The sequence below is a fragment of the Carassius carassius genome, chromosome 13, assembly GCF_963082965.1.
Source record: "Carassius carassius chromosome 13, fCarCar2.1, whole genome shotgun sequence".
NCBI classification, from domain to species: Eukaryota; Metazoa; Chordata; class Actinopteri; order Cypriniformes; family Cyprinidae; genus Carassius; species Carassius carassius.
The window spans coordinates 15,610,601-15,624,301 of record NC_081767.1 but is presented as its reverse complement, the minus strand read 5'-3'; the positions used below and the strand labels follow the sequence as shown (position 1 = coordinate 15,624,301).

General features: G+C 46.3%; 1 protein-coding gene and 1 long non-coding RNA gene across 2 annotated transcripts in view; both read left to right on the top strand.

Moving 5' to 3' along the window:
• The window catches only part of LOC132155990 (uncharacterized), a 181,133-nt gene that overhangs the window by 53,886 nt on the left and 113,546 nt on the right, over window positions 1-13,701 (top strand). The gene's annotated exons all lie outside the window — the stretch shown is intronic.
• Window positions 9,508-13,110, top strand: LOC132155480 (extracellular calcium-sensing receptor-like). Its single transcript, XM_059564285.1, has 6 exons — window positions 9,508-9,819; window positions 9,949-10,237; window positions 10,321-11,073; window positions 11,176-11,403; window positions 11,952-12,075; window positions 12,197-13,110. The coding sequence occupies exons 1-6, from the start codon at window positions 9,581-9,583 to the stop codon at window positions 13,108-13,110; spliced, it is 2,547 nt and encodes an 848-aa protein (XP_059420268.1). The 5' UTR covers window positions 9,508-9,580.

The window sequence follows — 13,701 nt, the reverse complement described above, 5'->3', positions numbered from 1 at the left end:
AGCTACATGTGTGTACCGATTTTTATGCATGTACGTGAAACGTAGCTTGAGGCGCATTCCAGCGCACCTCGCACTGCAGTGCTCGGGCCCTAATAAACGGAGCAGATATAAGAGGGTCCTCACACCATCGGTGCTCTGGCTCTAATAATAATAATAATAATTAGGGATGCACGATATATCGGCATAAATATCGATATCGGCCGATGTTCGTCATTTTTGAACCTATCGGCATTGGTCCGATGAGTAAAATTGGGCCGATAACCACAACCGATGTGTATCTAGTTGCTGTGTCGGGAGAGGGAGGGGGAGGGGGATTTGGTCGTGTGTATTTGTTTGTGCACGTGATACGCAACAGCGTCAGTCAGTGTCAAAGGCAGCACATGTTTGTGGGATGTTAAACTGAAGAGGCGAAAAAATGTCAGCGGTGTGGGCTTTTTTCACGGTGTCGAAAGAAGACACTCGAAAAGCAGTTTGCAATACCTGCAAAGTCGAGGTAATGCGAGGAGGGTGCCGCGTCAAGTCATTCAACACCACAAATTTAATATGTCATTTGAAAAACCGCCACCCAGACCTACACAAACAATTGCAGGAAAATAATGCTGCTAACATTAGCCAGCAGGCAAACACGAAAGCAGCTGGGAGTCCGATACAGCAGGTACTTGACAAGACCAAGAAATTTGCCAAGGACAGCGCAAAAGCCAGATCAATAACCGACAAGGTAATGGAAATGATTGCTCTTGACGACCAGCCTTTTTCCGTAGTGGAGGACCGGGGATTTCGGCGGTTGATAGAGCATATTGAACCCCGCTACAGTCTGCCAAGTCGGCGCTACTTTTCCGACGTCTCCCTCCCTGCTTTGTACGAAGTCGTGGTCACGCATATCCACAAATTGTTGGACAATGTGACTGACATTAGCTTCACGACGGACATATGGAGCTCGGATATAAGTCCGATGAGTATGTTGAGCCTTACTGCTCAGTGGATTAATGAAAACTTTGAAATGAAGAGAGCTGTTTTACATGCGCACGAGTTTGCAGGATCGCATACGGGAGTCGCCATCGCCGGCGCATTTGACTGCATGTTTGCTACGTGGAAAATTAAAAAAGACAATGTGCATGTTGTGCTTCGTGACAATGCGCGGAATATGCAGAAGGCAATGGAGGAGTGCGGCGATAAAAGCCTGGGCTGCATGGCTCACACGCTGCAGCTAGCAGTGCATGACGGAGTGCTAAGCCAGCGGAGCATTTCTGACTGTGTGGCGATCGGGAGGAAAATTGTCGGACATTTTCCCCACTCTCAACTCGCTACCTCTCGGCTGAGAGACATACAGCAAGAGTTAGGCTCGAAAACCATGATGTTACAACAAGATGTGGCGACAAGATGGAATAGTACTTTTCTTATGATGAAAAGTCTACTGGATCAGAAGCGCGCGCTTGGTCTGTATGGAGCAGATCATGAGCTGCCTGCATGTTTAAGTGCACATCAGTGGGGCCTCATTGAAAACATGACCACGCTTCTCACTCCATTTGAACAATTAACGAGGGAGATCAGCTCACATCAGGCTATTACTGCGGACGTGATTCCGTCTGTTGTGGCACTGAAACGTTTGCTGAGCAAGACAGCTGACACAGACAGTGGGGTTCGCACAGCTAAGCACACACTACTGGACGCTGTGAACGAGCGATTTGGAAGCGCCTTCTCTGAGCCGATCTACTATTTGGCAACAATCCTTGACCCGCGGTACAAAGAGCGTTATTTTGACACAGTCACCAAGCAAGCAGCGGTAAAGACGCTCCAGGAACAAGTGGACAAAATGACGCACAGCGACAGCGCAACGGAGACACCGGACACAGAAGAACCGCAAGAGAAGAAGATAAGAACAAGTGACGAGGGGGGAAAGTCGCTGCTTGACATGCATGATGAAATTCTGGAGGAAAACTCGACCATGGAACAGCAGGCAGGCCTGACAAGCCACATAAGTGTGCAGGTATAGTATTATCAGACCCAGTCTTACTCTTTAATTCAAATAACGAAGTCTTTTGTGCAGTTCTTTTTTATTATTAACATGCTGTGAATTCTATAGAGTTACTAAAATAAATATACAAAAAAAAAATTAAAATAGAAAAGCTAATTGTTATAAAGAATATTGTTTAGTAATGCTTCTCTGCCCCCTGTTGACCTTAAGCACTGGTCATCTCCTCAGAGCAAAGTTCATCAAAGATCTTAAGGGGAGGAGGACAGTAATGTCTAGACTGCTGGTAATTGATCAGACATGCATAGTAATACACTTGTCTACATTCCTGTAGGTGCATGGCTATCTGAGTGAGCCCCTCATCCCCAGAAATGAGAACCCACTGCAGTATTGGAAAAACAACATGTCTCGCTTTCCTGCCCTGGCTAAAGCAGCACGCAAGTACCTTTCAGCTCCATGTACAAGTGTGGACAGCGAACGTCTCTTCTCTGCTGCATCACATATTGTTGATGAAAAGAGAAACAGGATCCAGTGTGAGAAAGCAGAAATGCTTCTCTTTGTAAAAAAAAACACGCCTTTTGGTGATGAAGTAGGCCTGGACTTTAACTTACTGCACAGTGTTAGGTGGAAACCCTGTTTGTTTGAGACATTTACTTTTGAGTAAATTGTTGCTGCTTTTAAGTTGGAGAATGTATAAAGACCACCATGTCTTTTGAATTACGGTTATGTCATAGTTCTCATTTTTGTTTGAACATTTTTATAGATGGGTCTTAAAATTGACTTGTTTTTTATGTTTGCTTGGTAGAAACCTGGTTTCAGGGTTTGGACATTTACATAAAAATGTGCACGAACAGTCAGGATATGTGTAAGATATTTTGATTTAGCCTTTTTCTCAAATTTGAGTTTAACTGGAGTGCACAGAGCTGAAAACATGTTGCCATGAATACTGGCATGCTTGATAAGTGGTAAAAGTTGGTTACTTATGTTCTATGGTAGCCCTGTAAGTTAACCTTGTTATTTGGAAATAAAATTCATTCTGAAAATAAAGGAAGAAATTCAGTATGTACAAACTTTTAGCATCTCAGAAACATTTTTTTAAAAACACATATCGATATCGGTGAATATCGGTCATCGACCATAACAGAAAAATTAATATCGGATATCGATATCGGCCAAAATTTTCATATCGGTGCATCCCTAATAATAATAATAATAATCAGTGTGGTACAATTGTTCCCTATCTGTCGGTCACTACGAGTTATGTCGAACGACATATGGGGTCTCACTTGGGAGGCCAATCATCTCTGAATTAAAGAGAAAACGCCAATGAAAATTGGCTAGTGGATTAACATACCTGAGCCACTCCCCGTGCCAACGGGTATAAATAGGGCGACAGGTGCATCCACTCATTAGATTTTTGCTTCGGAGCCGAGTGGTTGTATGAAAGCTGTTATACTCCACAAAGCCATTCATCTGCTGTGTCAGGAAGCTGTTCTGGTTGGCGGTACGGCGCAAACAGCGGTGTCCCTTTCAGCGATTCCCCTGGGCGCTTCAACTAAGAGAGCAGATTCCCTAAAAGAGCAAATCACGGACGATTCGCGTCTTTTTAAAGACGCCGTTTCGTCCGCGTCCTTCTGGATGCGGTCGTTTCCTGTTCTCTGACAATGGCCACGTTCATTGTCTTCCATGTCTGGGCATTCAGCACGCTGAAGGCGCGTTCGAGGATGGTTCATGCACGCACTGCGTGTGTGACCATGGCAACGCTGCGATCGTGTCTCTCCTTTCTTAAAGGGAAAGGAGCAGACCCCTCTGTCACTACCCGTTCCGGTTTCTCTGTCACGAGCAGAAGACCGCCGGCTAGTGCTCTGGGAGATTTGAAGGTGACAGTGAGAGCTTCTCCGCCGGGCCACGCCCCACGGACGGTGTTTGTCCTGTGCGGCTGCTGGGTGATTTTGCTGGGCAGTCTTATGGCAGTCCCAACGGGTCATTCAGTTTGCCACCGGGGATCAGATGTTGATTGCAGCATCGGGGATGGGCTGTTGACCTTTGTGGATGAAGTTTCAGCGGGGCTGCCCCCCTCGGGTGTTGTTGCCACTGCCGAATTGGACCCAGAGTTGACAGCCGAGCATGCCCGGGCAGCTGTGAGCATCAGGATGGAGGTGGCCGCCCAGCCCTGAGTGCTCACGGCTGTTTGATTGGTTCTCGGTGTAGAGCGCGGCTCACAACCGCGTTTTGCTCTGGTTCCTTTCTTCCCGGATGTGCATGGGGAAGTGATGTAGTCGTGGATGGCCCCTTTTTACAGCCGGAAGCAGCTCATTTCGTTCCTCCGTCCTCACTACCCTCGATGGCGGGGCAGCTAGGGGTGCGTTGACATTCCCCAGCAGGAGTGTGCGATTGCGGTGCACTTGTGTCCGCAAAACGCCGCCACTGGGAGGAATAGTCCGCGCCTCTCACCCAAGGCCTGTAAGCTGTCGGCCGCTCTCGCTGCCAAGGCTTACAGTGCGGCGGGCCAAGCTGCCTCTGCTCTGTATGCCATGGCTATCCTGCAAACTCACCAAGCCAAGGCTTTAACAAATGCACGAGGGTAGAACCAACCCAAGGTTGATGCAGGAGCTGCGCATGGCAACTGACCTCCCCCTTCTGGGTGACGGAAGTCACAACGCAGTCCCTCGGGAAGGCGATGTCCACTCTGGTGGTCCAGTAGTGCCGTTTCTGGTTCAGCCTGGTCTGTATGAGAGACATTGACAAAGTGCACTTTCTCGATGCTCCCATATCCCAGGCTGTCCTGTGTGGCGACGCTGTCAGGGGCTGTGCCCAGTAGTTCCTGACAGAACAACAGCAGACTGAGGCCATACAGCACATCTCGCCACGACGTGATCCTCCGGTTGCCACCATTCCGTCGCAGGCAGTGCCTCAGCCTGCTCGTCGCCGTGGGTGCCCCCCTGCGTCCTCCACACCAGCTCCGCCCCGTTCTGAAAGTTCTTCGAGGCCGGCGCGTTGAGCCCAGTGCAGGAGAGCGGCGCCCCCGTGTCACTCCCGGCTGCGAAGTCCTCAAGGAAGTCGACTAAGCAGCCCTGACACGGGCAACTCGGAGATGTGGGGAACTGCTCTTCAGGAGCTGGCGAAGACAGCGCCACTCCTTCCCCCGGAGGAGGGCCGGGTGGAAAATCTTCAGTTTATGTTTCTTTCTGTTCCGCCGCTGGTCCAATGGCCGGCAGCACCCACTTTGTCAAAAAAAGAGCAATTTCCCTTTCCTCCGAGTTGCAAGGCTCGCGGGTTGACGATGAGCGACGCACTGCCTCCTCATTCTCACCCACGAGGCCCCCTTTCGCCAGCGGTCAAGAGATCGCGGTTCGGAGACGCAACGCCTCTCCACGCGTCTCTGGCCCGTTCCTCCGGGAACACGAGGAGTGTGGCTGTGATGACTCAGGACACAATGCCTTCTGGGCCTTCTGACACAACTCCCCATCGCTGCACCACTGCGGGAATGTCGACTGTCCCTTTGGTGCCACTTGTACGGAGTCTGGGAGCGTGGGTTTCGCTGCCCAACCCGTCACGCTGGCTCATCCGGACAGTCCGACTCGGCTACGCGATTCAGTTCGTCCGGCGACCTCCCAAGTTGAATGGCGTGCTCGAGACTTTGGTGGCAGTCCGGGACGCCTCTGTCTTGTGCGAGGAGATTGCTGTCCTGCTGGCGAAGGATGCAATCGAGCCGTTGTTGTCACAACAGATGCCTCCAACTCGGGCTGGGGCGCGACATGCAACGGGCAGGCAGCTTCGGGGTCCTGTCTGGAGTTGCTGGCAGTGCATCTAGCTTTACGACGGTTTCGTCCGCTGTTGCTTGACAAGCACGTGTTGGTCCGCACGGACAACACTGTGGCTGTTTTGTACATCAACCGACAGGGCGGTCTACGATCACGTCGCATGTCTCAACTCGCCCGCCATCTCCTCCTCTGGAGTCAGAAGCGGCTCAAGTCACTGCGCGCTGTCCACATCCCGGGGGAGCTCAATCGTGCAGCCGACGCGCTCTCACGACAGCTCACTTTCCCCGGGGAATGGCGACTCCATCCCCAGACGGTCCAGCTGATCTGGAGTCAATTCGGGGAAGCCCAGGTAGACCTGATTGCTTTCCACGAGTCCTCCCACTGCCAGCTGTACTATTCCCTGTCCCAGGCCCCCCTGGGCACAGATGCACTGGCACACAGCTGGCCTTGGGCTTTACGCAAGTATGCGTTTCCCCCAGTGAGCCTGCTCGCACAGACACTGTGCAAGGTCAGGGAGGACGAGGAACAGGTCCTGTTGGTTGCGCCTTATTGGCCCACCCGGACCTGGTTTTCGGAAGTCATGCTCCTCGTGACAGCCCCTCCCTGGCGCATCCCCCTGAGGAGAGACCTTCTCTCTCAGGGGCTTGGCACCATTTGGCACCCGCGTCCAGATCTCTGGAACCTCCACGTGTGGCTTCTGGACGGGAAGCGGCAGACCTAAGTGATCTGCCCCCAGCGGTGGTAGACACTATCACTCAGGCTAGAGCCCCTTCTACGAGGCAGGCCTATGCTCTGAAGTGGAGTCTGTTCACGAATTGGTGTTCTTCTCACCGAGAAGACCCCCGGAGATGCCCGGTCAGAGTCGTGCTTACTTTCCTGCAAGAAAGGTTGGAGCGTGGGCTGTCACCCTCCACCCTGAAAGTGTATGTGGCTGCCATTGCAGCCCATCACGATGCAGTAGACAGCCGGTCCCTGGGGAGGCATGACCTGATCGTTAGGTTCCTGAGGGGTGCCAGAAGGTTACATCCTCCTAGGACACCCCTGATTCCCTCCTGGGACCTCTCTATTGTCCTGGCGGGACTTCGGAGGGGTCCTTTTGAGCCACTGGATTCAGTCGAGCTTAAGTTCCTGTCTCTCAAGACAGCGCTCCTATTCGCGCTCACTTACATCAAGAGGGTCGGGGACCTCCAAGTATTTTCGGTAAGTGAAGAGTGCCTTGTGTTCGGGCAGGCCAACTCTCACGTTGTCCTGAGACCCTGGCCTGGATATGTGCCCAAGGTTCCCACCACTCCCTTCCGAGACCAGGTGGTGAACCTGCAAGCGCTGCCCCTTGAGGAGGCAGATCCAGCCTTGGCGTCGCTGTGTCCCGTAAGAGCGCTTCGCATATACGTGGACCGCACCCAGAGCTTTAGAAGCTCTGAGCAGCTCCTGGTCTGCTTTGGAGGTCAGCAGAAGGGGAAGGCTGTCCCTAAGCAGAGGTTGGCCCACTGGATAGTGGAGGCCATCACCTTGGCTTACCATTCCCAAGGCGAGCCGTGCCCCCTGGGGGTGAGGGCCCACTCCACACGGAGTGTGGCCTCCTCCTATGCGCTGGCGCACGGCGCCTCTCTGGCAGACATCTGTCGAGCTGCGGGCTGGGCGACACCTAACACCTTTGCGAGGTTTTACAACCTCCGTGTAGAGCCAGTTTCTTCCCGTGTGTTGGGTAACAGGTAATTGGCGGGAAGGGCTGGCTCGGTGTCAAGCTTGCTGCGCCATTCCCCCTAACACGGGGATGTGAGCGCCTTTCTTCTCCCAGTAGAGTTCCCCGGTTGGCGTACCCTGGTCGAGCTTCCTCCAGCACCCTCGGCAGTCAGACTTGGCGGAGCAGTCTGTCGCCAGGCCCAGTACTGGCGTTAGCATGCCCGGAGTTCCGGTCAGCCCCTGTACTGGGCTAGGTGTTCATATGGCTTGGTTCCCTACGGGTAATCCCATATGTGTTTTCTTCCACGGTAAGGTTTCCCTCTTGGCAAACCCGTGTCTTCCCTTGATGGACCCGTTCTGTCAGTCTCTTCTGGCAGCCGTTCCATCCCTACTCCAAGGTAGGACCTGCCTCAGAGACCCCTTCCATATGTAGTACTGCCCCCTGGGTCAGTCCATATCGGTATATCCACATGTCACCTCCCTACGGGTAGGATGTGGTCTCCATAGCGACCTTTTCCTAAGGCTCGCTTCCCCATTGTCTTGCCAGCTGAAAGAACAAATAGGGAAGATTTGAAGCAATCTTTCTCTGAAGGTTGAAATCCCTTCCATTAACTTTATGTGGGCGGAACAGCAGCGTGGCCTTCTCCAGCAGCGATGTACTCACCCTTTGGCCCCTTCGGTACCAAGGTCAGTGAATTTGCGCTGGGGCTTTGGGAAGGTTACGACCTTAAGCGTAGCTTTTGTGGCACGCCAGGGCTTGTCGACAATTGCAGCGCCACAGGGTTGTGACGATGTTCAGGTTGTGGCGTTTTCCATAGGACCCCATATGTCGTTCGACATAACTCGTAGTGACCGACAGATAGGGAACGTCTCGGTTACGTACATAACCCTCGTTCCCTGATGGAGGGAACGGAGACGTTATGTCCCCATGCCACAACCTTGAACCGTTCGCTGTTGCCGGGACACATTCTCGGCTCCTCAGCGTAAAACCTAATGAATGGACGCACCTGTCGCCCTATTTATTACCCGTTAGCACGGGGAGTGGCTCAGGTATGTTAATCCACTAGCCAATTTTCATTGGCGTTTTCACTTAAATTCAGAGATGATTGGCCTCCCAAGTGAGACCCCATATGTCGTTCGACATAATGTCTCCGTTCCCTCCATCAGGGAAAGAGGGTTACGTACGTAACCGAGACGTTTTTTTTCAAGGCACTTCAGTGTCTATAACTTTTTAGCTTTAGGAAACTTAGCAACGCTGAATGATGGAGAGTAAATCCCAAAATATATTCTTTACAAAGACACCAGCATTGTGTGTGTAGCATACTGAAGTCAGGAACTGTTACAATTATAATTTAGGCAGGTCATTTTCAGTTGTGAGTCCCAAAATGGGGAATGGGATGCAGGTTAAAAGGTTAAGGTTTGAGAACATAGTTATGAATGGATTTGGATGGAACTGTTATCTCTCTTTGTCTTACCCACTGTTGCTGCATCTAGAGGTCTTAAAATAATTTTTATGGTAGCCACAGGCCAAAACCTTAGAAATCAATCAGTTGCTGGGTGAAGGGCAGAAACTGCACCAATGATCCTGCCCGTCCCGGGCTTTGTACCAAAGGTCTTCTTCTTATCCTATGAGAGGTGACTGTTGTACTGACATCCTTATCTGATGTTGCTGGACAGTTTGCTTATGTTAATCCACCAAGATATAATCAAAATGTAGCAAACCATTATCCACTTTTGCTGTCAGAGAGGTGCCCTGCCATAAACTGGGCCCTGAAAGTTTCTGTACCACTACATGTGTGTGTGTGTGTGTGTGTGTGTGTGTGTGTGTGTGTGTGTGTGTGTGTGTGTGTCTGTGTGTGTGTGTTCACTTATACAAAGCACAAACTCTGAGTATGGTACACAATTCTTGGCCACACGTTACATCACTTCTTGAAAAGCAGAAAATATGATGGTGTTAATGTCTATTTAATTGCACAACATTGATCCACTTGTCCATTCTTTGACACAGATGCTTTGAAATTACCTTTACTCTATTCAACTCCTCCTTGACCTGCCTCCTGTACTGTCCTATGAAGTCACTGTTTACGTTCACAAACAATCATCCATATTAAGTATGCCTATAAAAATGAAAATGTTTTATCAAGTCAAATGCAGCTGACATATGAAGATGAAGATGAACTCAATCTTTGGGATGCCTGTATTTTTTTACACAATGCTTCTTTTCCATCAATTTCATACAAAAGCAGAAACATATTTATGCCATATGATAGGAGACCTGAAGTACCCACTGTTATTCAAGGATGGAGACATAACTATCGGAGCACTTTTTCCAATCCGAAGCATAGAGACATTACCTTCATTTGTGTTTACAAAAAAACCTCAGCCTCTGTCATGCTCCAGGTTTGTTACATTTAAAACTAGACTTTTACACACATTCACACACACACTGAAGCAAAATAATAATTGTATTTAATATTATTATTATTATTATTATTATGCATTTTTCCTACTTGTTTAATGTTTCTACAGCGTGAATCTAAGAGATTTCAGAAGGGCACAGACCATGATTTTTGCCATTGAGGAGATTAACCGAATTGAAAGTTTGCTTCCGAATGTTTCTATTGGCTACAGAATCTATGATACCTGTGGTTCAAGACTGTCTTCTATGAGTGCAACTATGGCATTAATGAATGGACAAGAATTTGCAGCAGAGGACAGATGCAATGGGCAGTCTCCTATACATGCCATCATAGGAGAAACAGAGTCATCAGCCACAGTGATTCTGTCCAGAACTACAGGACCTTTTACAATTCCAGTGGTAAGGGTCTGCCTATACAGGAATTCTGATAATGATCTCAATACTGACAATGGTATCACTGGCTGCTTTTTTTTCTTTTTCAGATAAGTCACTCAGCCACGTGTGAATGCCTCAGTAATAGGAAAAATTACCCCTATTTCTTCAGAACTATTGCTAGTGATTACCACCAGAGCAGAGCACTTGCATACATAGTCAAGCACTTAGGCTGGTCTTGGGTTGGAACTGTGAATACCGATAATGACTATGGAAACAATGGCATGGCCATATTTCTCAGTACAGCCAAGGAAGAGGGGATTTGTGTAGAGTACTCTTTAAAATTCTACCGAACAGAGCCTGAGAAACTCCAAAAAGTGGTAGAGACAATTAAAAAAAGCACATCAAAAGTGATTGTTGCGTTTCTTACTAGTTACGAGATGTACAACCTACTTGAACATCTAAGTATTCAAAACATTACAGGCCTCCAGATGATTGGTGTGGAAGCATGGATAACAGCAAAGCGTTTGATCACTCCAAACAGTTTTAATATTCTGGGAGGGTCACTGGGTTTTGCAGTGAGAAAAATTTATATTGAAGGTTTTGAAGATTATGTTACAAAAGTATTCTGGGAAACAGCTTTTCCTTGCTTAAACACTGAGCAAAAAAAATATTCTCAATATGCAATAAATTGCAACATATATCAGGACCTGCTTGTGCTAAAAAGCTTCAGTGATGATTTGCCTGAACAAAGATATGCAAGTAACGTCTACAACTCAGTTTATGCTGTTGCTCATTCATTACACAGTCTACTCAAGTGCAAAGATGGCTGTGAAAAAGATCTGTTAATACAACCACAGCAGGTAATATTATTTTAAAAAGACAGCTTTAGACAGATGGAACATAAGAGTAGGAGAATAAACCTTTTTGTGTTTAAGTGTGTTAAATTGCTTTTTTCTCAATAGGTAGCTGAGGCTCTAAAAAAAGTAAATTTCACTGTAAAAATGGGAAATAGTGTGTGGTTTGACAGCTCTGGTGGCGTAATAGCCCAATACGAAGTCATAAACTGGCAGCAGGACTCTGATGGATCAGTCCAGTTTAAACCAGTGGGATACTATGATGCCTCACTGCCCCCTGATCAGCGCTTTTTGCTTAATGCTGAAAACATAATCTGGGTTGGAGGACAGCTGGAGGTAATTGGCACTTACTTGTTTATTCTAAAGTTTGTATATATGTTAAAATTATTATTATTACTTGTGGAGCAAAATGTATACTTAAATTGACCAATAAAAAGAAAAATAAATACATACAATTTGGCCAAGTATCTGTTTAAATTCAGGACAGAAAATTTTGTCCAAACTCATTAAGCGCTCACTAATGGGTCCAACTGGCATTTTAATTTAGTTTAAAAGTATAATTTCCACCATAATTTCTTGTTTGTATATCACAAAAAAATAAAAAATCTCATAACTTTATTCAGTGCAATTGCATTTTTTTTGTGTGTAAAGGATTTAATTTGATAACGTAGAAATAAAAATATACACATTGTTATATATATACACATACATACACACACACACACACACACACACACACACACACACATCACTCTCATGGTTTATTATCTAAATTATGAAATGATCTTTGATCAATAAAACTGGTGATTGTATTTTTGTTCTTAAGAGTCAGTTAAATAGCACTGTATGCTATTAAAAAACATATACTGTATTTTTACATGCAGAAGCCAAGGTCTGTGTGCAGTGACAGCTGTCCTCCAGGTACAAGGAAAGCTACACAAAAAGGAAGACCTGTCTGCTGTTATGACTGTATTCCATGTGCAGAAGGAGAAATCAGTAATGAGACAGGTAATCTTCAGTCCATCTCACAGCTTCTACAATTTCTGCAACCAGAGACTTGGCAAAGGAATTCATAAATAAAACCATTATCTTTTTGTTTATACTATAATGATACATTTTTCCTTTGCAGATTCGAATGACTGCAAGCAGTGTCCAGGGGAATACTGGTCTAATGCTGAGAAAAATAAATGTGTGTTAAAGGATGTAGAGTTTCTCTCATTCACAGAAGTTATGGGTATAGTGCTACTTTTTTTCTCACTTCTTGGAGCAGGATTAACTGTTCTGATGGCCATCCTGTTTTACATTAAGAAGGACACCCCCATAGTAAAAGCCAACAACTCAGAGCTGAGCTTCCTGCTGCTCTTCTCATTGTCTCTGTGTTTCCTCTGTTCACTTACTTTCATCGGTCAGCCCACTGAGTGGTCCTGTATGTTACGTCACACTGCTTTTGGAATCACTTTTGTCCTCTGTATTTCCTGTGTTTTGGGTAAAACAATAGTGGTGATAATGGCCTTCAAGTCGACACTTCCAGGAAGCAATGTCATTAAATGGTTTGGGCCTGCACAACAACGACTTAGTGTTCTTGCTTTTACACTAATACAGGTTCTTATCTGTGTGCTTTGGCTAACAATATGTCCTCCTTTTCCCTACAAAAATATGAAATATTATCATGAAAAGATAATTCTTGAATGCAGTCTGGGTTCTACTACAGGTTTCTCTGCTGTGCTGGGTTATATTGGCCTACTGGCTGTCTTGTGCTTTATTTTAGCTTTTCTGGCTCGCACTCTGCCTGATAATTTCAATGAAGCTAAATTCATTACATTCAGTATGTTCATATTCTGTGCTGTATGGATCATATTTATCCCAGCTTATGTCAGTTCTCCAGGAAAATTTACTGTAGCTGTGGAGATATTTGCAATTTTAGCTTCAAGCTTCGGTTTACTATTTTGCATATTTTCACCAAAATGTTATATTATGCTGTTTAAACCTGAACAAAATACAAAACAACATATGATGGGAAAGGTTCCATCCAATTCCTACTGAGAGAAATGTTTATATTAACATTGGATATTTTTTTAAAACATTTTCAAATGACTTGCTTAAAAATAAATCAACCATTATACATTTATAGCTGTGTAATAATTTCAACAACAAACATACAAATGTAGGTGACATTACTACATTTGTGACATATCTCCCCATTACCCCATAACATCCATATGTGCTTCTTTCCCCAAGTATATAAGCGACACGATGGAAATATGAGTAAATAAAAAAAGTTAATTAAAAATAAATAAATAAATAAAATAAAACGTAAAAAATCCAGGAGTTTCCTCAGACCAGCTCTGAGCAGGCGATGGCCCACTAGATTGTGATACAATCACCCTGAGACGTTACTACATCTCCAAGAGATTTGTTATCCGAGGCTAACAGAGGCTAAACAGAATCTACAGTATACATGATTACAGGGGTTTTCTCTATAAATTATTTATTAGTTTATCACAGAACAATTACAGTTTCATAATAAACGTGGTAGAGTTTCAGATTCAGAATTACAAAAAGAACATTGTGGGGAGATGTCTTCTATAAATTTATTAAGAAAAGCATTACGGGATAACATCTATCCAATATTTT